Source organism: Magallana gigas, chromosome 8, assembly GCF_963853765.1.
Source record: "Magallana gigas chromosome 8, xbMagGiga1.1, whole genome shotgun sequence".
Lineage (NCBI taxonomy): Eukaryota > Metazoa > Mollusca > Bivalvia > Ostreida > Ostreidae > Magallana > Magallana gigas.
Window position 1 is genome coordinate 21,207,348 of NC_088860.1, and position 22,290 is coordinate 21,229,637.

At 34.2% G+C, this 22,290-nt stretch overlaps 2 protein-coding genes across 2 annotated transcripts in view; both read right to left on the reverse strand.

Moving 5' to 3' along the window:
- The window catches only part of LOC105319523 (protein mono-ADP-ribosyltransferase PARP14), a 132,993-nt gene that overhangs the window by 105,634 nt on the left and 5,069 nt on the right, over positions 1 to 22,290 (reverse strand). Inside the window, exons 2-3 of the mRNA XM_066068978.1 lie at positions 20,986 to 21,089; positions 14,517 to 14,650 (exon numbers count right to left, since the gene is read on the reverse strand). Of these exons, the coding sequence (XP_065925050.1) occupies positions 14,517 to 14,650; positions 20,986 to 21,089 (238 nt within the window). The remainder of the gene's footprint in view (positions 1 to 14,516; positions 14,651 to 20,985; positions 21,090 to 22,290) is intronic.
- LOC136270656 (protein mono-ADP-ribosyltransferase PARP14-like) lies at positions 1,035 to 14,506 on the reverse strand. The gene is made up of 6 exons (XM_066068984.1): positions 14,128 to 14,506; positions 13,658 to 13,927; positions 11,688 to 11,864; positions 5,212 to 5,490; positions 4,085 to 4,186; positions 1,035 to 1,204 (listed from the first exon to the last, which is right to left on the reverse strand). Exons 1-6 carry the CDS (start codon positions 14,399 to 14,401, stop codon positions 1,134 to 1,136), a joined length of 1,173 nt encoding a protein of 390 aa, XP_065925056.1. The 5' UTR covers positions 14,402 to 14,506; the 3' UTR covers positions 1,035 to 1,133.

The following is a 22,290-nucleotide window of genomic DNA, read 5'->3' on the forward strand; positions in this document are numbered from 1 at the left end:
TATTTTACAATATACTACAGTTAGATAATAATTTTAGGTAAGAAATTTTTTTTATCAAAATATACTTGATTTTATTGTTTAGTTCAATATGTTGTGCGTCCTAATATGGAGATGTCTAATACCACCTCAAATCAAAGTTTATACAATGGGACCTATGCTGTAAAATTCAGTTATAGCGAAGTCTTAGGGCCCAGTGGATATACTTCGATATGACCATATTAGTTATTACTTTATAAAAAATTCACAAAAATCAGTGCAGCAAATGCTATACCCATTTTTATAATCACATTACTACCTTTTGGCTTATTGAGGCATAAAACAAAAAATTATATTGGCACAGGCGTCAAATGGGCCGCAAAAAAATAGTTGTATGGATCATCATTGGTTGTTAACATAAAAACACACCACAAAGAAGAAAATAATGAGTTGGTTGTACATATAGCAATTTTAATATATTTTTAGCGACACGTTTGAAGTTTAACATTTTACTATTATTAATTAGAATCAAGTCCGTTACTGTAAGCATTGTAACAGTAACTGTATGATTATTGCCAATGGAGAACACCTATATTTGTACATTATTCTAATACAATGTTCAACTCAACAGAAATCCCTTGAAAAGTATGTATTTCAAATCATTTTGATTTTTTGTTGCATTATATTGAATTAAAACATAATGCACTAGTTTATATTATTTCAAGGGACCACATAATAAAAAAGAAATGGATTGTTTTAAGGTACATGGAAGATCATGCTCATCCAACAATTTTAAAGGTAAAAAATAAGCTGGGTATATTTTTTCCTGAATGGAATTATGTTATCTACACTTCAGTTTATGAAGATAATCATTGTTATTTAATGAAATCTCAATAGAATTGAAAATAAATCAGGTTAGCTCAAATTTTCAGTTCAATGAAAATTTTCAGTTTCTTCATATTTTTGCGTAAATAATTGATCTGGATGTCATTTCTTGATATTTTTCTTCAACATTTCACATGAAAATATGATAAATACACCATAATCATTTTATTTGACACAACACATAGAATTGAAATATATCATAAATATATATATAATTTCATGTCATTCAGGTCTTTAGTATGTTCCGTATAACGATCCCGAAACATTGTTTGTTACCGTCTTCCTTGGAAGACGGTATAAAGAGTTGAAAAAATTACGGTCTCCGGGTTGTGCACTTCCTCTCCTTTGTGATTGGAAGAAAATACATGATGTGAAAATTTACATTTATATCATTGGTTTAAATACTGTTCGGCACAAGGGAGGTTATTTTCTGATGAACTTTTTCACGTGCAACTTAACAAATTTTGTAGATTTCAAATCTTAAAAAGTGAGAAAACGAAAAAGCAATACAAATTGCTATGAATGAAATTCAGTCTTTGATTTTCAGGTCCAACTAAATGAAAGCAATATTCTATAATATCTTTTGAAATTGTTTCCTTTTCTTTTATTATTTTTATTCAAATACCAACATGTAAACAAAAAAATTGATGCGGTAAGGCTAAAATTCGTAAAGTTGTTTGCACTTTAGATAGGTAAAACAACATGTAATATTTGTTAAACAAAAATGCTGAATGTAGCTGTATAACTTTGATTTTATCAAAATATTACGAGTCTACGACCCTTCCTAAGATCTTTTTTACCCTACTATAGTCGATATCAACTTACGAGCTCAGGTACGCATTTCTCAATTTTAGACAGAAAGGCTTTAAAGACACATAATGACATAAAATGTTCCACACGCCATGGTTTGTAGAGGAAGGTGACTTTTATATAAAAAAGAATTAAATTGTCTTTGATAACCAATTGCTCTATAGGGTTCGCTCGTGAGACGGTAAGCTTTAAAAAAAAAAAACTTGTCTTTAAAAGAATTAAAAACTATATTTCTGCATGCAAAGTTACTTTTAATTCGTAAAAATAAGCATAATATTAATTCTATAAAAAAGGCATCCCGCAGAAACGCAGAAACGCAGTTACAATATTTAAACGTAATCAAATAACGGACCGCCCTCTGGCGGTCCGTAATAACTTTCACTGGAAACATAAACAATTAGATGTAAAATTCAAGGATTCATAAAAAAAAAATCATTCCAAAAAACTATGTTAATTGATTTTCCTAAGTTTTATATTTATAAACCAATTTGCTTTACAAGGTGTAAAGTTTGGTAGTTTTCGCCTCTATGGGACTTAAAATCAGTTTGCTATATCTGTTAATTCATTATAACTTAGTTCGTTTTTAGCTGTAAAAATTGCTAGGATTTGTAAGAATCTTGCCCAGGACTCCATGAAACTTCTCTCTATCAGAGATTTTGCACTAAACAAGTTTTGCTGTAATATGATATAAATCTGGGGCATGTGAGATTCTAATCAGTTAAAGGACATATCGCATGTTTCTAAAGTATACGACATTTTACATTTTTTGGCTTCCTTGTGTATCTAATAATTACTCCTAACAGTTTGTTAACGGTATAAAAGCGGTAATTAGCCATAATATCAATTTAAATTATAGCCCCGATCGTTTAAAAACTCGTGAATTAGATAGCGTGTCACGTGGTACAGTGACGTCACATGCGACCTTCTTCGAACAGCTGATTGTAAACAGATTGTAGGATTAACATTATCTTCATTAAATTTTGACATTCATTCACCATGTAAGTTGTTTTTTTTACATGTTGACTAAATTAAAAGAATCTTATTATTCAGTCGTACATGTTTGAGCCACTAGTACGGATAAAAAACGATGATATTGCCGAAAAAGCGACGATGAAGTCGGCAATGACGATCAAATTGATCGACGTGTAAACATTGTAAACACAACTTAGTAAGGATTGTAGCTCAAATAAAAATATGTTAAAGGTGTTTATTTATTAAAATCTACAACAGTCTTGGTTTTTGCCGTTCCTAACGACTCAGAATGTTCATTATTGTAAAACTGTGGTGCACAAGAAGTTTGTTTCTTCGGCAGTAACTGATCACAACTTTCTAAGGTTGTTTACTCTATATTACAATGGATTATAAAAGCAGGCAAGAACGTTTTCCTTAATTATTTTTTATTTCTGTTAGATCCCATCTCCATATTTTTTTTTATCCATTTACGTATAAATGTATATCAACAAACTTTGTTTATTTCTCGCGTAAACAATCAATATCGACAACTCGATCCATGACTTCTCCCACAAAAAATAAAACTCACAGAAATCTCACCTACCGTACTAAAATTATGATTTCTGCAGAGGTGAGCTACATGTATGAATGAAGAAATCATGTATACAAAATCGATGCATACATGAACGTATAGTTTAACAATAAGAAAACAGCTAATGAAGCGAGGCGGTATCCAAAATGGCGTCCCCTCTCGTTATTTTTCTCCGATGAACTTGCGTTTTGTACACAGGCCCCTGTGCATAAACTTCTATTTTTTTTTCTATTTGAGAAATGGATACGATTTATTTATTAAACTATAATTACAAAAATGTACCATATAATTAATAATAAATAAATTGAGTGTTATTTATAAATCATCTCGTCGACAGATAGACCCCTATTTGTCACAAGATTTCCGCATACTTTCGTAAGGGAAACTTAAAAAAACAACAGTCCAAATCCCCATTTTCGGTGGCTAAATCACCTGCAGGAGTCACAGAACACCATCATGTCCCGTTATCGGCAATAACTAATTAATAGGTGATAATTAGTTTAATTGTCGTTTAAATCTAATCCAATTACAAAGATGGCTAACAGCACCTTCTCGCTCGAGGTCGCATATGACGTCACACATCATGGCGGGTAGATCGAGAGAGAAAATATGCATATCGCGACATTTGAATTTCATCGCTTTCAAACTCACGAATTAGGCAGAATATTTTATGAAAACGTTAATAAACTTGATTTTTAATGAGTATAGAATGATTTTATTTAAAAAATTCCGAAAATTGAAAAACATGCGATATGTCCTTTAAGCTACCAGTTAGATATCAACTATTGTCAATACCACTATTTAAAACAAAAATCATTTGCCAAAAAAAAAAATCATATTTCGAAGCTTTCAATTGCCATTAAATCGTACCATCATTCTCATCCACAGCTGTGCGATATTCCTCTACTTCTGCTTTCTGTTTCTTCAACATAAAGGGTGAGGTCCTGTGTTTTTCCAGAACCTTTGTTACCACTAGAAAAAATCAAGTTAAGGATTCTTTAAAAACACTTCTTTGTGATGTAAGTACATGTATTTATAAAGATATCATATGGAATTTTGAAGATAACCAAGACATTATCTGTACTTGATTATATTTGGCATTGTTAAAGCTATACACGCTATAATTTGCGTCAATTTTAAATAAAGGGGAAAATGTATGTGTTTGATTACTAATAAAAGTTACCTTTATGCTGTTAATTATAATGCTCAATTCGATCACGTAACAAATATATCAAATATTAAACAATAAAAAATATTTATTTTCCTGCCAGGAAAGTAATGCCTCCTCGTGAATATCAATCAAATACGTGATATCGACAGCTAAATTTACTTTATCATACCAAAACTGGTGAAGGGTCAACATCACCATAATTGTGATAGTTTCACAAAGGAAAGGATATTTTCAGTAAAGCATAAATTTGTCCGATATACGAGTACAAACAAAAGAAAAAAATACAAGCCTGTGAGTAAATATGAATACTTCCTTTAAAAAAATGACGTAGACCTGTGTTTTCCCCTATGTGCTATTTATAAATCCTATAAGTGTTAATGCAGAAGTAAGGGTATCGTGAATAACAAACGTATTTTACTCATAATACATGTATGTATTTCAAATTAACAACTGTTAAGCATATTAAAAATCAAGTTGGATATTTAATAAGGCAAACAATAACGACCACCTAGTTTTCCGCGGACATGCGCAATGTGGTCGGTTTCGCTCTTCCTTCATCAATATTCATGAAAAGGTATATTTTCCCGGCAGGAAAATAAACAATTAAAAAACCTTTTCTTTGTAACGAGATGGAATTTACCATTGTAATTTACAGATTAAGGATAACTTTTATAAGTAGACAAACACATGCGTTTTCACTGTCATTCAAAATTGACGTAAATTATAGCGTGCATAGCTTTATAGTACATGACTTTTTAATGATTCGAATATTTAAAACTAAAATTATACATTGTAAACTTTACAGCACCTGCATTCTTTAACTGACCTGCAGAATTTTTGAACCGTACAATGGCACAGTGAGCTGCCTCGTCATAATCCACTTTATCCAAATCATCAATCCCACTACCACTCTTTTTACGACTCTCAAAAAACAGCTCAATCTGCTCCTTGCTGATTTTAGGAGGTAAGTTGGTCACCTTTACTGCCATGACCTCCACCTCATCTCCACTCTCATTTGTTTTGAAGTGGTTTTCTTCGATTTGTAATCGCACTTCATTCATAGTAAGGCCTGTGGTTTCATGTTTTTTCAAAACACTTTTAACAACTACAAAATTAAAGTCAATTAAACCATGTTTTTGGTTTTTTTTCTTTATTTTTATTTTATCTAAAGATTTTTGGCATATTTTTTTAATATTGAAAATGCATGTTAATGTCTAATAAAATTGAATACACATGACTATTTGCAAACAGTTTAATAAAACTTAAGGTTAATCAATAAGCTCCAGATTCATATGAACTAGACCAACATACTCGTGTGTAAGAGTGCAGTGTAAGTAAAACCTCAGTCACAATTGCCCGTACGCGCTTCTACGGGTGGTCAACGAGCAATTTTGAGACACACAAGAACGTCATACGATTTTGGAACGTCGTACGCTTCCCGTATGCACGCACGTGGGCTGTTAGACATGCACAACTATCACCACGGGTTTGTTGTGATATCTGAAAATGCAAGTGACACTTGCGCATCCCTCCAGAAACCCGTAAGATAACCGTGCGATATGAAGTGCTCGTTGGTTTTTTTTTTTTTATTCATTTCGAACGTACGAATGGCGTAAGGAGATCCCACTAGTCACTTGCGTTCGACTTACGTTTCCTGTAAGTCGCTCGTACTCACCAACTACGAATTAAATCGAACGCACACGTGACTGAACGTAATCCTTGCGCTACGCGGACATCTCTTGTCTGTTTACAAAACAAGTCGTGCCTGCGAAGCATTCAAGGCAAACAGCAACATGCCGCCCAAAGGAAATGGTTATAGAAACTCTCCCAAAAAGGTAAAGGCTCTTCAGAAAAAGAAATGGTAGGAAGAAAAAAAAAGAGAAGAAAAGGAACCAGTAAAGGAAGAGAATGTGGTAGATTCGGGTGAAGAACAGGAGTCGTGAACGAAGACAATGTACATGTAGATACATGTATTCTAAGCACGTCAACTGGAAAGCGTGCCCAGATACAAACATATGCATTTTCTGCTGAGTCTGAGGAGAAGACGGTGGAATGTTTGGGACAAAATGATTTTTTTAAAGCCCCTTTCACAATTGGTGCACGACCACTTTACACCACTTTACGATCAACATTTTTGAGCTTCGCACGAGCTCTCGAACACGTTGCACGAGCTCTCGCAATCATTGCATACGTTTTACTGGTCGCATCAAGTCTCCTCTGAATAGTGGACATGCACACTATTCAGACGCGACCAAACGCGATCCAAATATCGCAGTGCAACGCACGAACATTAGTACGAACGTTTTACAACGTTTTGTGTAGTCGCAAGAGTGATACACGATTTATAAAGATCGTAAGATAAATTGCTGGTGTTTATGCGTCTGTTTTGCAACCGTGAGACTGTTGTTCAACGTGTCTTATGCAATCTTGCAACGTTTTACTATCATTGCACGACTAATCAGCCTCATTATGCCATGCTTTGCTACTAGTATATATACCCTGTATATGTATCTCTGTTTCAGAACAAAATTTACAATGTACATGTATTGCATGGTGGTGAGGGAAATACATGTATGAAGATTTATTCCCTCAAGAAAAATCATATTTCGCGAGGGCTTCGTCCAAGAGAAATTTGTTTTTTTTTCTGGGGAACAAATCTTCATATTCCCTGAACAATAATGCAGTAAACGTTTTATTAGATTTCAACTTAATAGACTCAATTGTTAGAAAAAATATACATGTCATCACACTTTTAGAGATGCCAGATAAACATAAACTAAATCATATTTTTGCATCAAAAAACCATATCTATATATATATATATATATATATATATATATATATATATATATATATATATATATATATATATATATTTGGTTAAAAGTAAAAAGTTTGTAGGCAGAAATTTGTTCATCTTTTTTAATTTTATTGTCAACTTTATCAGAAAAGTAAAACTTCAAAAATATTTTAAAACTAGTGGGTATTGTTTTTTTGTTTTGTTTTTTTTACAAAAAACAGATGTCTCCCCTTTTCCCAAAGGATTGTAATATGGGGCAAATTTAACAACTGAAAGAGAATTATGTCAGCTGTATGTTACCCAGACCCAGACAAAATTTTATTTTCTTTTTCTTAATTTGACCTTGAGTAAAACATGGTCAAGGTCATATATAAATCAATAGTACACCTAAGTGTATTATTATTGTTCTTTGTTTAAAATTTCAAGTCCTTCTGTCAAAGTATATTCACTTTGACCTTGAGTAATACATGGTCAAGGTCATATATAAATCAATAGTACACCTAAGTGTATTATTATTGTTCTTAGTTTAAAATTTAATTTGAAGTCCTTCTGTCAAAGTATATTCAGGAGTTGAACAATGAAGTTTTTTCTAGTTTGACCTTGAAATAAAAATTTTATAGTAGACCTAAGTGTATAATTATTGTTCTTTGTTTAAAGTTTGAAGTCCTCCTGTCAAAGTATATTCAGGAGTGGAACAATGAATTTTTTTCTAATATTACCTTGAAATAAAAAATCTAGATCAAGGTAAAAAATGTTGGTAAGGTTCAACTAGGTTATCTATCTATCTATGATACAAGTTAAAAGTCTGTATGTTAAAGGGATCTTGTGTTATGGTCCGGACAATATTTTTATGAAAAGCTTGACTTTGAAGAACAAAATAGGTCAAGGTCAAACTTTTTGAAGGCGTGCACTCCTTCTCAATATCATCTACCTATGTTCCAAGTTTGAAGTCAATGTCAAAGGGTATTAAAGTTATGACCCAGACAAAATTTTATTATTTTTTTCTTAATTTGACCTTGAGTTAAACAAGGTCAAGGTCAAATATTATTCAATAGTACACCTTAGTGTATTATTATTGATCTTTGTTTAAAGTTTGAAGTCCTTCTGTCAAAGTATATTCAGAAGTTGAACAATGAAGTTTTTTCTAATATGACCTTAAAAAAAATTCTAGGTCAAGGTCATAAATTTGGTAAGGTTTAACTAGATTATATACCATCTATCTATGATACAAGTTAAAAGTCTGTACGTTAAAGGAGTCTTGTGTTATGGCCCGGACAATATTTTTTATGAAAAGCTTGACCTTGAAGAACAAAATACGTCAAGGTCAAAAGTTTTGGTGGCGTGCACTCCTTCACATTACCATCTACCTATGTGTCAAGTTTGAAGTCTTAATGTCAAAGGGTATTTAAGTTACGGCCTGGACAAATTTGGAAGAAGAAGAAGAAGAAGAAGAAAGTCGACAAAAACAATATGTCTCTCCTTTGAAAGGGGAGACATCATTAATCGTTGGGATAAGAAAAACTATAGCATTTAGAAATACAACTGAGAGAGAAAAGGTTAGAAAAAGAGTTTGTACCCCTTAGCATACATAAAATGTATAAAAGAAATTGGAAATTTAGGATAAAATGAACTTTAATTTTTAACTTCAGTTTGAAGCGTTTCAGTCTGTCTCATCAGACACCAAGAGACGTTCGGGCAATGGATTTGTGCCCGGCTAGTCAAGGTTCCCAAAATGAAATGGGATGACACACACACTCTCATTAGGGAATTCACGAAGCTAGTCTGACCAGATAAAACAAGCTCAAAATGAGATATTTGCCTTTTCCTCGCAGCACCTTATGGTACAGCAACAATCCCATCAAATGCAGCGTAGACCATCTTGGACTGGTCAGTGGCAGCAACAGCAACCTTGGTGCCAGTCCCAACAACAATCTCAAATGCCACACCAACGACCGCAGTGGCAGTCACAACTGTCACAACAACAGCCCTGGTAAAATTACAAGAAGTGTCTTCACCCCGTAGAAATAATGCACCTGCAACAGCAAATCCCGAGTTTAAAACTTAATCTTGCCATTAAATTTGATGAGCTTTTATTCTAGAGGTCCCTTGATGCTAAACGAAAGTTAGGGCCGGAGCTATGAACCCTTACGTTAACATTACCGCCTATGAAAATGCGTTGGTGGACTATACTTAACTACATCATAGCCAGGGGAAGTAGGCCTGCCGCCTCCGTCTGATAATTCCATGACCATCCTGCAGAGTACCGTGAATAAGCAGAAACCTGTTCAAAAGGAAACTGAGAACTGATAACGTGAATGAATGTTCAGTCTGTGATTCACAGTTCAATCATTTATATTTTCAAACCCACGAATAGCAAACTCGCCTTTATTAACTCATGTTCGTTTTGCTGTTGATGTACATGGGAGAATATCTTTCTATTCATAAAACAGCATAAAGAATATTTGATTTGATTTACAGTCTTATCTTTACACAACATTGTCTTGCCAGGGTATGCGCCCCAAGTCGCTGTTATAATAGTATTTAAAATAATATTTCGAAGCAGTTTTCCCTCTACAGTAATGCGCTGCCCCCAACAGTATTGGAATGGTTAGTTGCACAGTATCACGCCATACTCCAGGAATGATATTTCCATCTTCATTTTCATTGTCAACTTCACTGAGCTGCATTTGTAGGAATCATGTATGCAATAAATTGCGAAGGGTGATTATAGTTCTCTGTACATCCTTTCTTTCAAAAGTTCAAGTTGAGTTGTATTAAGGAGACATGTCAAACGATAAGAAGTTATTCCAAAAGTATTTTCAACCACGCTCCGTACTCTTGACAATCTGTAGTTAAATAGTTTTTCCTTTTGAACGGTTTGGTTTTATCATCCAAGTACGTAGTGGGAATGCATCATTTTCCACAAGAAAGTAAGGGATGTCCTTGTCATCAAAATCCAAGTAATCCTTGTTCAAGGGCAGGGTATGCACGCACGCGTGTGATTGAATATTCCAGCATCCGAAACTGATTTATTGCCACCTATGTTAACCCAGATGAATTTAAAATCCGCGTCTACCAAAGCAAGAAGGATGATTGAGCAACCCCCTAATAATTATAGTAAAGCGACCCACTTTGTTTTGGGTTTTTTATCTGCACATGTTTTCCGTCAATAGGTCCTCAACAGTGATGGACGTTTTATTTGGTGCTATAATTCAAAGCAATACAACGCCACTCTGCCTGGGTAGACAGGAACTTAAATAGTTCCTTTTGGTATTCTTCATAAATAGCAGAACAAACTTCAGGAATGAATTTTGAAATGGTGTTATGTGCTATCCTAGAGCCTTTAGTTCAAGGGATTTTAAACTATTTCCAGTCGCAAGGAATCTAAGTGTAATCACCAGCTTAAGTCCAGGTTCCAAAGGTCGTCTACACCTGTCAAACCAACTGAGAGGAAATTTGATTTATTACAATGGTTAATAAATTTACATATTTATCATTAAGTTTATACAGCAGGCGCAGTATTTCGATATCTATTCTGAATTAGTGCAAATGATACTTAAATTTATAAAAAAAAAGATTGACAGCAAATTGAATAATAATATCAATAATAATATCAATGTAGACTAAATAATGTAATACTTAGCGGCTTCAGTGATAAAAGCGGGAACACGCTGTAAAAGAGAGCAAAGAGCAAAGAGATTACGGTCTATCCGGATGAAGCCCATAAAATCTCCATAAAATTCTCGTTCAAGTTCGGTAAATAAGGTGAATTATTGGCCAAAAAATCTACGTCTTTGTATGCATGGTTTTACCCACTATCGCCTAAACCTTTGTTCAGTCTGGCTTAGTCTATAATTGTTAGGGCTATAAAAATAGCATCGTTGGCTTCTTCGTCTTCAAGTTCTAACTGAAGTTTGATTAGATCAACTTAGTACTGACATATCCATCTTAACGTTGTCAGAGGAATTGTGAACTAACATTCACTTCAGTACATGCACAGGCCTTCTTTCTTTACAAAGAAAGCGGGTACTTTAAAACTTTAACTGGCGTAAGGCCAACGTAAGACGTCAGTACGATTGACTTGCAAGTATAGTGTCGCAGAGAGAATGTGTTAGTACCGCGATCGGCAAAGTGAATGTACGTGTGTTGTACGACAATCGTACGACGCATGTATGTTTCTTCAGGGCATCGCACGTTGCGAGTGTCTCCCCTTCTCCAAATATAATATTAAGTGCCACATACAAATACCACGTCAAACGTTCGTTTGTATTACGTTGCACTTGCAATCACTGCAACACGATTTTTAACGCTTTGATCAGCTGCGATTGGCAAAAACCCGTGACACACGCACGATCGCCAAACAAGTACTGCCAGTTGTGACTGAGGCTTTAAAAAGACATGTCTTTGTCAATAATATAGCATTCTTAAACATCTTTGAATTTAATTATTGTTATGGTTAATGACTGTATCATGTATGAGTGAATCAAAATATTGAAAATAACCAGCAGGATCTTGAAATGTGATGATGGCAGTATTGGTTTTTTCATCATAGGAAACATCTTCCACATCTCCTCCTCCGCTCCTTTTAGAGTTTTCAAAAAAGTCTGTGATAAAATCTTCTGAAACATTTGGTGGTAACAAGGACACTTCTATACTATTGGTGACATCAGACGTTTTATCTGTAATAAGCACATAATTTTTTTCAGTTTCAAACTCAATGGACTTATTTTAATCTTTTATTGCTACACTTCACATAATGACAGAATGGTTTGATACCTTTCCTTTATTATGATACAAACAATAGGCCCATGGGTTACATCGCTCACCTGAGCAACAATTCCCTGTAACATTCAATTTCATAGCATATGTTATTTCTATGTTAAACTTTGAACCCTTCTGGGGCCCCAGTATTAGATCGAGGGTCACAGCTTTTTAAATTCAGTATCTACGCTATTTTAGGATATTTACGCAGCAATCTGGCAAATTGAAGTTTTCAAGTTCTCGAGAAGATTTTTACATTTTTCATATTTACTTCTACATTAAACTTTGAACCCCTCTTGGGTATTATTTTAGGGGTCACTTTTTTTAAAATATTGAATCTACATTATCCAAAGATGTATGCATAGTTATCCCAGAAATTGTAGCATTGTATCTCTCAAGAAGAAGATTTTCAAACATGTCCCCTATATATTTCTATGTTAAACTTTGAACCCCGCCTGGGGCCCCAGTATTAGTCTGGGGGTCACGGCTTCAACAAAATCTGAGGATGCTTGAATAATAATCTCACAAACTGTAGCATTGTAGTTCTTGAAAAGAATATTTTTAAACACTTTCCTTGTCTTCTTCTATGTTAAACTTTGAACCCCTTCTGGGGCCCCAGTGTTGGTCTGGGGGTCACGTTCTCAATAATTGAGAGTCTACACTATTTGAGTATCCTTGCATAGTTTTCTCATAAACTGTAACATTGTAGTTATCGAGAAGAAGATTTTTTAAAATGTTTCCTATACATTTCTATATCAAACTTTGACACCCTCTCGATGCCTCGGTATTAGTTTGGGGTCACGATTTTAACAATTTAGAATTTACTATAGCAAAAGATATAGGCGTAGTAATGTCCCAAACTGTTGCATTTTAGTTCTTAAGATTTTTAAATGTTTACGATATATGTTAAACTTTGAACCCCGCTTACTTTTAGTTAGGTGGTCACAATTTTTACAATTAAGAATCTTCACTATATATACGAGTTTTTGTACTTTTCCTACGCATCATAATTTTTACAAATTGGAATCTTTACTATATATATATATATATATATATATATATATATATATATATATATATATATATATATATATATATATATATATATATACACACACACACAAGTTTCCATATAAATATTGCCTTTCTGGTGCAGTAGTTCTTGAGAGAAAGATTGTTTTAGCATTTTTCTACGTATTTCTATGTTTCACTTTGAACCCCACCTAGGGCCACAGTTTTGTTCGGAGCTGAGGTCACAATTTTTACAGTTTTAAATCACCATTTATATACAAGCTTTTGTGTAAATATTGGCATTTCTAGTGCGGTGTGGTTCTTAAAAAGAAGATTTTTTAAGACACACACCCTATATTAAGTATTTTGAAATAATATCCCTTTTAAAAGGGGTTTAGCCCTTTATTTTAAGAATTTTAATCCCCTTCCAAAAAGAATGCTTTGCATCGAGTTTGGTTAAATTTGGCCCTGTATTTCAAAAATGTGAAAAGTTTACAGACGGACAGGCAGACAGACGGACGGGTGGACGCCGGACAGCAGGTGATCAGAAAAGCTCACTTGAACATTCGGTTCAGGTGAGCTTAAAAGGTATACCAATAGGAAGACTAGAAATGCTTGTGGACCCAGTGTACAGGAAATATTGAACCATCAAAATAATGTAGCTAAAATCACATTTCAAAAAACAGAAATAATTCAATACCCTTTGCAACTCTCATCGGTCCTGTGTCAGAACTCTTGTTTAAACTCTCCTCACTTCTACTTTGCCCCCTTCCTCTGGCATCCCTCGGGGATACTTTGCTGGGAAAATTGGAGGGAAGTTGAGGCGCATTAAAGGCGTGAGTTTCATATGGAGAAGGAGCACTAGTCACAGGCTGTGCCATGGACATGCCTTGGTAGTTCTGATATACTGTCCGATTCATTTGATGTTTCTGAGCCATCGAATTTAAGTGTGGTCCATTACCCATGGTTTCTGTAAGTTGTTAAAATAAAATGACAGAAAAATAAAAAATACATGTAATTACCTTTGAAATTGTTTTGTTTTTAGCCAAATATACCAGAGTAGTAAACTAATTTGTGCCTTACTTCTGACATCTAGATCTTGTCTTTATTGTCAACTACATTTTTTTAAGTAGAGCAACAGAATTTTTTCAGCATCCTCAATTTCCTTACCTTGCCTTCTTTGTATCATGGAATCGGCATCATCAGAACCCCTCATGACACTCCCTATACTGCTGCTCTGCACCCCTCCGCCTCCTCCTCTAGCCTCATTCTGAAAACCTGGCGACTTTCTGGCAGGAATTCTGGGAGGAAGTTGTGGAGCAAAGCCATGGTTCTCATAGAGAGGGAGATCACTGCTTACAGACCCTGGCATTGGCATATTTTGGCTGGAAGAGTGGTCAGAGGGTATCTGTGGCCCTGGCATGGGCGGATTTGGATAATTCATATAAAATGTGGGCTCTAAGGGACTTTTGTAGGATGTTGGGTCAGTGGGTACCACCTGGGGCCCATCAACAAGGGGAGTTTTGCTTGGCGTCCCAGTGGGTGGATGATACTGGGAGGTAGGGGGTGGAGAAAAGAGCGTGTAGCCCTGGTAATCTTGTCTTAGGTTAACTTGTCTTAGGTTAACTTGTCTTAGGTGTCCTTGTGGGGGATTTCCTTGAGAGAACGCCCCTGCTTGACTACACTGGTCATCCTGATAATGTAAAAAAAAAACCAGCATACAACAAAATTGATTCTTATCATATTTAATTTAAAACACTATAAATTTAGTACATGTTTCACAGCTCGAACAATGGATTGTTTTCCAATACCAAATGACTTGGTACGCCCAAAATCTCAAGGTATGTTCTTGGAAAAGATTTACCAACATATACTTGGTATAACATTTGGCTGTGTATTCTATTTACTAGTTATTTGACAGAAAGCAGTTTACACTAAATGAAGTATATCGAATTAGATTCATATAAATCCACAAAATATCATATTTGCCAAACATTATGAAATATGTTTACAGCAACATCTTTTTATTTCAAGATCAAGAGAACATTACCACTAAAATGTGCAACTTTATGTTGGAAATATATTTAGTTTCTTCCTCTTTTCACACAGGAAGTTACATGTACATTTAATTGTGGTGTAACAAGAAAAATATCTCTTCACTTCAGAACACAAAGTATTTATAATAGACTAACACCTCCAAGTGCTGTATTATTATTTCCTATGTTTTAATTTTGACATAATAAAGCAATTTCTTATAAAAGCATGATCCTTATATAGCTGATAAAGATAAGGGGATTGTGATGCCCGTAGCTTATGTGTATGATCATATCAATATAAGATAGACATAAAAATAATCATACTGTAAATTGCTCTTTCTTATACTATACGTCATATGCAAGCAAATTTGTAATAATGAATATTATTATACTTTCAAGTTAAATACTGAAATTTGATTGGTTAAGACACAGTTGATAATCCGTTCTTTTACCCTCAGCGTTAGCAACACACTTGGCAACGAATTGTTACATGCGCGTAAATCATGCACGTACGGTTCGCCGTAGAATTAACTTCATTTCTATATAAAAGCTGTAAAATTTTCGTTAAGAGTAAGACATTCAGTATAATAAAATAAATAGTGCCTGTTTGGGAGGTTAACGGTTGAAATTGACACCCCTCGAAAACCATTGTCAACCTCCGCTTCGCCTCGGTTGACAATTGTTTTCTCGGGGTGTCATTTTCAACAGTTACCCTCCCAAACAGGCATTATTTATATAATGTCACCCTGCATTGCACAAATTCAAATTGTCAATTTAATATACATTTACTTTAATTAAAATTAAACTTCTCAAATTGTCATTTTAATGTTTATGTAATTTTAAATTAGGTTTCAATCCTTGCCAGATTATCTTGCGAGCATAACTATGACTAAAACATTGAATAATCTAAAATTTGTTTGCCTTCAATTTAAACAAGAAATCATATTAATGCAAGCATCAAAAAAGCCGCAAAAATATAACTGCTGTATGAATCATCATTAGTTGTTTACATAAAAACACATATCAAAGAAGAAAATAATGAGTTGGTTGTACTAATTTTTATAGTAAGTTTGAATATACTTTCAGCAACTTGTTTTGAAGTTGAACATTTTACTATTATTATTAAGAATCAAGTTCGTTACTGTAAGCATTTCTAACGGTAATTGTATAATCATTGCCATAGTATGAAGTAATGGAGAACACCTTGATTTGCACATTATTATAATACAAAGTTCAACTCATCGTTTTTCTCTTGGAGATATATTTCAAACCATTTTGATTTTTCAACGTCGATATATTATTATATTGACAATATCGTACAAAACTTGACAATATCGACATCGATATCGAATACACTGTTGAAGTTGCAAAATCAATGTTACGTTCGATGTCGTACACAAATGACGATATCGACATCGATATCGAATTTCGAAAAATTCTAAACCAATTATGATGTCGATATCGACGATACCGTACAAAACTTGACGATTACGACATCGATATCGAATACACTGTTGAAGTTGCAAAATCAATGTGATTGTCGATGATATTTCCATTTATTATATAAGTATTATATAAGTATGTAAAGTTAAGAAAAGTGCCTGCTGCAAAAGAAGTGGGGGAGACAGCCCCCACATCCGATACTACGTGCCTGTGATGTGTACACACGGTTTATTCTTGAGTCGGCGCGCAAAAACTATAAATGAGCTATTATGGCGCGAAGTCCTGCTTTTCCATTCATGCAACGACTGAGATACATCTTCGCTAGCCAAGGGTTTTCGGTCCACTTTGCTCCCCATAAACCCTTGGCGGATTTCATTACGAAAACTCGGTGACTAGCTCCGTTTTATGATTGGCTGCAGCTGCGAGTAGCTGATCCAATCGCAGTGCTGTAAATATAAACTTTAAAAGAAAACACAAGTGTGATCTTTGATAAAACATGCGGTGTTTTTAACAAGTTGAGGCACAAGTTCCGAGTATTGTGCCTCCCCAACGATGGTCTAACCAGATCGCTTTAAAAACCTATATATTTTACTGGGACTAAACATGGTTCTACAAACTTGTCAAGGCTCGCGTGATAGCATGGGAAGTAAACATGGCGAATGTAAAAGTTGCCTATCCCGTTAGTATATATACGTCCCTGCTAATGATTATTAGTTTTAACCTGTGTTTTATTTTATTTCTTTGGTCCGCAATATTCACGACAACGATAGCTGGTTTTATGGCATAAAAGCTTTCGTATAAATCAGCGATTTTTTTCACTCCCGGTACAGGTCCTTACAAAACACTATGAATAAAACATCCCGTGCTTTCCCTAGGTTATAACTTAATTCGTATTTTTAAAATAACATCCTTAATTATGTTACGATATTCGGTAGTCAACATGTTTTCAAGTTGTATTAATGCCGTAGTGTGTATATGTAAATATGCAAGGGGTGCAACTTAAGTAGCTTGCTAGATAGCGCTACCTTTCGTAATGAAATCCGCCAAGGGTTTATGGGAAGCAAAGTGGACCAAACATCCTTGGCTAGCGAAGATGACTGAGATCTTGATCCGAGGTTTGGATGAACTGCTCCATTGGCATAATGTTTGACATTTGTTTTGTAACAACTACATATATTATACTTTGGATCAAATGTTTTTGAAGAGAATTAACACACAAACTTGACTAGTAATTGTTTGATTAGTAATAACATTACTAGTAGTTAGACACGCGAGGTATGTACCCTTTTCAAGATGAATGAAATCGCCCAATTGATCGAAATTTGGGTCACACCCCGCTTCGGCGAGTTCGTTCCCCCAGTAAACATTCCAGCTATATGAATATGTATTTGTTTATTCTCTTTTTAGAAGTGGACAGGCAAAGCCTACATCCATGTAGGCTATGCCTGTCCACTTCTCAAAAGAGAATAGTACTTATTCTAATTCAAACTGAAGATTCTTTGGCAACGATGATAATCCAACACCAACTACTATACTTACATGTATATTGTACCGTAATAGACCATATGTAACAACTGGTTGCGATGCCACAACCCCCACCCCCTGTCCACCGTTCAAATATGGCTAATCTATTTTTAAAGCAGGGTTACACACGTGCATTCTGAACAGCCCTTCTACTTAAAAATTCTTGCTCACTGTGTTATTACATTCTATATAATATTTTTATCAGTTGTGAATGTAATGCCGACACATTAAACATGCATCGGTTAATCTTTTTTGAGAAATCTTGATATTGCTTGCTCCCATTGTCTGCACTGTTTCGGAGAAGGAAACTTAAGGCAAAAACGAACCGTCTTCTGGCGGCCCGTAATTAAAAAAATATGCATCTAGAGCCAGCTAGTATACTAGCTAATACATGAATAAAGGTTGGATATTTCAATTTTCAATATCACATAACAATGCAGTTAGTTTTTATCTTATTGACCTGACTGTACATTATATGAAAACAATTAATAGCTTTCCAAATATATATATATATATATATATCACTTGAAATTCAATAATTTTATTAATTAATTTTTTTAGGAATGTACACATATCATATAAGAGCATGTCAGCTTGAAAGCTGGAGATTGAATAGTCATTCTTTTAAATTGTTATATTAAGATGCAAAATCAACTGAAAACATTTTTAAAAATTTCAAACCATATGAAATATAAAAGGGTACACAAACACGTATTGTTTTTGAATGTGTGTGGGGCAGTTTCATTAAAATCATCTTGACAAGTAATTAAAAAAGGGTGTATTCTCAATTCATGAAAAAACCCTAACTGTAACTTCAATTCAATTAGAATTACTTAATTGCAGTTTCATTAATTACATGCTACTACAAAAGTGCGGGGGGGGGGGGGGGGGCGTGATACTTTCATTTATTATACAAAGTTAAGAAAAGTGCCTGCTGCAAAAAAAAAGTTGGTAAGGGGGAAGCAGCCCCCGATGCTACGTGCATGTGATGTAAACACACGGTGTGCTCTGTGGTATTCGTATGATCCCAACGGACTCGTCCACTAATCGGCCACTAATCGGCGCGCAAAAACTATTAATGAGACGTGAGACAGCCCTGTAGCAACCTCTAATGATACACCGTCCACTAATGATATATTGTTGCATTACTGGTCAGGATGTTGACCACTAATGATATAATTTTATCATTAACCGTCCGCTAATGATATAATTTCAGATTTATATTATTAGCGGTCAAAAATCGTAACCTCTAATGAAATGGAAAAAATGTGAAATAAGTACTACCTTGACCACTAATGATATACATTTGCACACATTTTCAATTGCATTAGAGGATGGATTTGCAACCTTTAATGATATATCATGATATAATATAATATACCTGCGCTCTATACTTACAAAGGCAAAATATCACGAAAAAATTACGACATTTACATTTGCAAACAAAATTAGCTTAAGTGACGTCATAGATGGACAGGTCATGAACAATGGTGACTAATGTTGAGTCTAATATGTTAGTCAACCTCTGTATAATGTTGGATAAAGATTTGATTTTGATTCGATAGAACATAAGAATTGGTTAAATTGGGGGGGGGGGGGGGGGGGGGGGGAGTTCAAGTTATGTGATCACATATATAGTCCTTTATGTAATATACACCATTCTGACATTGCCCCTGACATTTTGCCGTTTTACTTGAGATGAAATAGTCGCATACAGACAAAATACATACAATTTATGACTTCATCTGTTTACTTCAAAAAATTCAAATTGTTCATCATTAAACAAAGAGGAGTTGTGCTAGATATTTTATATATGTCAGAATGATGTATTTTACAATAAATGACGACATAAATGATCAAATAACTGCCCCCCCCCCCCCCCCCCCCGATTTTAACCAATTCTTATGTAGTATCGTATCAAAATCAAATCCTTATCTAACATTATACAGAGGCTGTCAAACATATTAGACTCAACACTAGTCACCATTGTCCATGACATGACCATGTACATGTATGACATCACTTAAGTAGATTTTGTTTGCAAGTGCAATTGTCGTCACTTTGTCCTTGATATTTTGCCTTTGTAAGTATAGAGTGCAAGTACGATTATAAAATAGCGTAAATTGCTCAAACCCAGGTTATACGAGTATAACTTGGGTAGATATTGAGTTATTCCTTTTAATTTAATTTTCTGTACCTTACTGTACAAATTAAGGGCGTTTATTTTTTAAAATGATCTTAATCTGTTCAAAATTCAAACGTAACGTCAAGCAGATTAGTACGTTTTTGACGTTGGTGCATTGTGACGTGTTTTGTGAGGTGCAAGCCAGGTTATCAAAAATAACTAAATTTTTCTATCTAATCAAATGCCGCATTACAACTAGAATTAAATTATATCATATTATATCATTAAAGGTTGCAAATCCATCCACTAATGCAATTGAAAATGAGTGCAAATGGATATCATTAATGGTCAAGGTAGTACTTATTTCACTTTTCCCATATCATTAGAGGTTACGATTTTTGACCGCTAATGATATAAATCTGAAATTATATCATTAGCGGACGGTTGGTACTTCGTTAATGATTAAATTATATCATTAGTAGTCAACATCCTGACCACTAATGCAACATTATATCATTAGTGGACGATGTATCATTAGAGGTTGCTACACAGCCCTTTTACTTAAAAATTCTTGCTCACTGTGTTATTACATTCCATATAACATTTTCACCAGTTGTGAATATAATTGCCGACACATCAAACATGCATTGGTTAATGAGATGGTGAATAAGATATTTCCCTGTATGACTAGTACAGCATGTTTCTAATGAAGTATGCAAGTGTATGAAGACCAGCCTTGGATATCTAATACAGTATACCGGGTAAATATATTAAAGCTTTGCTCGATTTTCTTTTGTAAAACTTTTATTAGGACTTATTTAAATGTAGTCCAAGAGATGTATTTTCAATTTCGAAAAAATTATAAATTTTGCCAAACAATTAATTTAGTAATCCTCTTACCTGAAGCCAGCTGTCAGGGATGTCAGAAACAGTGCTTGGTGTTATCTGCAGATGAACATTTCCTGGACCACTGACATTTCCCGCATCTAAGAAATGTCTGGCCTCTGAAATTGTTTGAACAAAAAAGCACATTTAGTTTAAGATTTAAATTAAAGATTTTGCTCAAAATAATTTGCTCTTCACGTTGTAAGGATGCATAACAATAGGCTCACGGGCCTTGTTACAACGCGCTTTGAAAAATTACGCGCTTTGAAATTTTTTTCAAAAAATGACGTTCGAATGGGTTGTATATCGTCGTAAAGTGGTGGTCTTGTAACAAGACGACCCGGGTTCAATCCCGGGGTTCTATTCCGGAGTGCCAATATAGTTGTGCGGTAGATACAAAATCGTGAGTCCAATGGTTCCTTAACTGTGTTTTGATTTACGATTTTATCTTTGAAATGAGGGATTTAGATATATTCGGTTTTAATTTTATCAGAAATGTCAATAATAGCGCCTTTTGTCCAGCACATGAAAGAGCTCATTTCAATATATACTGTTGATTTTCCTATATAAAAAATAGCGTTGTATCCATTTTTTGTTTGTACAATTTTTTTAGTTTCTTTTAAGTGATGATTGCTTTTTTAAATTGTATACAGTTATTCAAATGGAAGACCCTTCGGTGCTCGCAACGAGTTTCTAGTGTTTGTACTTATTGCAATGGTAAGCTGTACAGCTTAAAGTTATAATAAAGAACTTCACTCAATTTTTATTATAATAAATAAAATATAGTTATAAATGAAATATAATTATTCTTAAAGAACAACTTACAAGAAATTCAATTGGATATTTAATTGAATATAGCTAAGAAAATTTACCAACATTGCACAGCAATCTGAAGTTTTAAAAAATTATATCGGAACTAGAGACGAGCTCGTTGCAAGCAACGTCGCAGATGCGTCATACAGTACTTGTTACGTAATACAAAATTGATACCTGACCATAATACAATATTAGATGTATAAACACTGAATAAAAGAGACACATGCTTTCAATATTCATGACGATTTCTTTGTGAAATACAATTGCCTTGGAACCATATACATGCAACTTAATAGCTTTTTAGTATCATTTATGTATCCGATGAAATACTTGGTTTAGTCATGCAAACTTTTAAGAGAGCTACGTACTTGTTTAATAAATAATATCCCTATACTTCGTCTTACGTTCGCTATTTGTAGAATTTGTAAAATAGTTTGTTAATTTCCTTCGATTGTTAAGACTACAGCGTATTTGATAAACATTGAACAACATTTGTTTCCATGC

Bases quoted from the DNA above. Each gene is read 5' to 3' on its own strand.
- LOC136270656 (XM_066068984.1), bottom strand. From the start codon at position 14,401: ATGAATTATCCAAATCCGCCCATGCCAGGGCCACAGATACCCTCTGAC. The intron at 4,187-5,211 runs GTCAGTTAAAGA...GATTTTTTCTAG, and splicing joins ACGGTTCAAAAATTCTGCAG to TGGTAACAAAGGTTCTGGAA. The intron at 1,205-4,084 runs GTACGATTTAAT...CCAATCACAAAG, and splicing joins AGCTGTGGATGAGAATGATG to GAGAGGAAGTGCACAACCCG.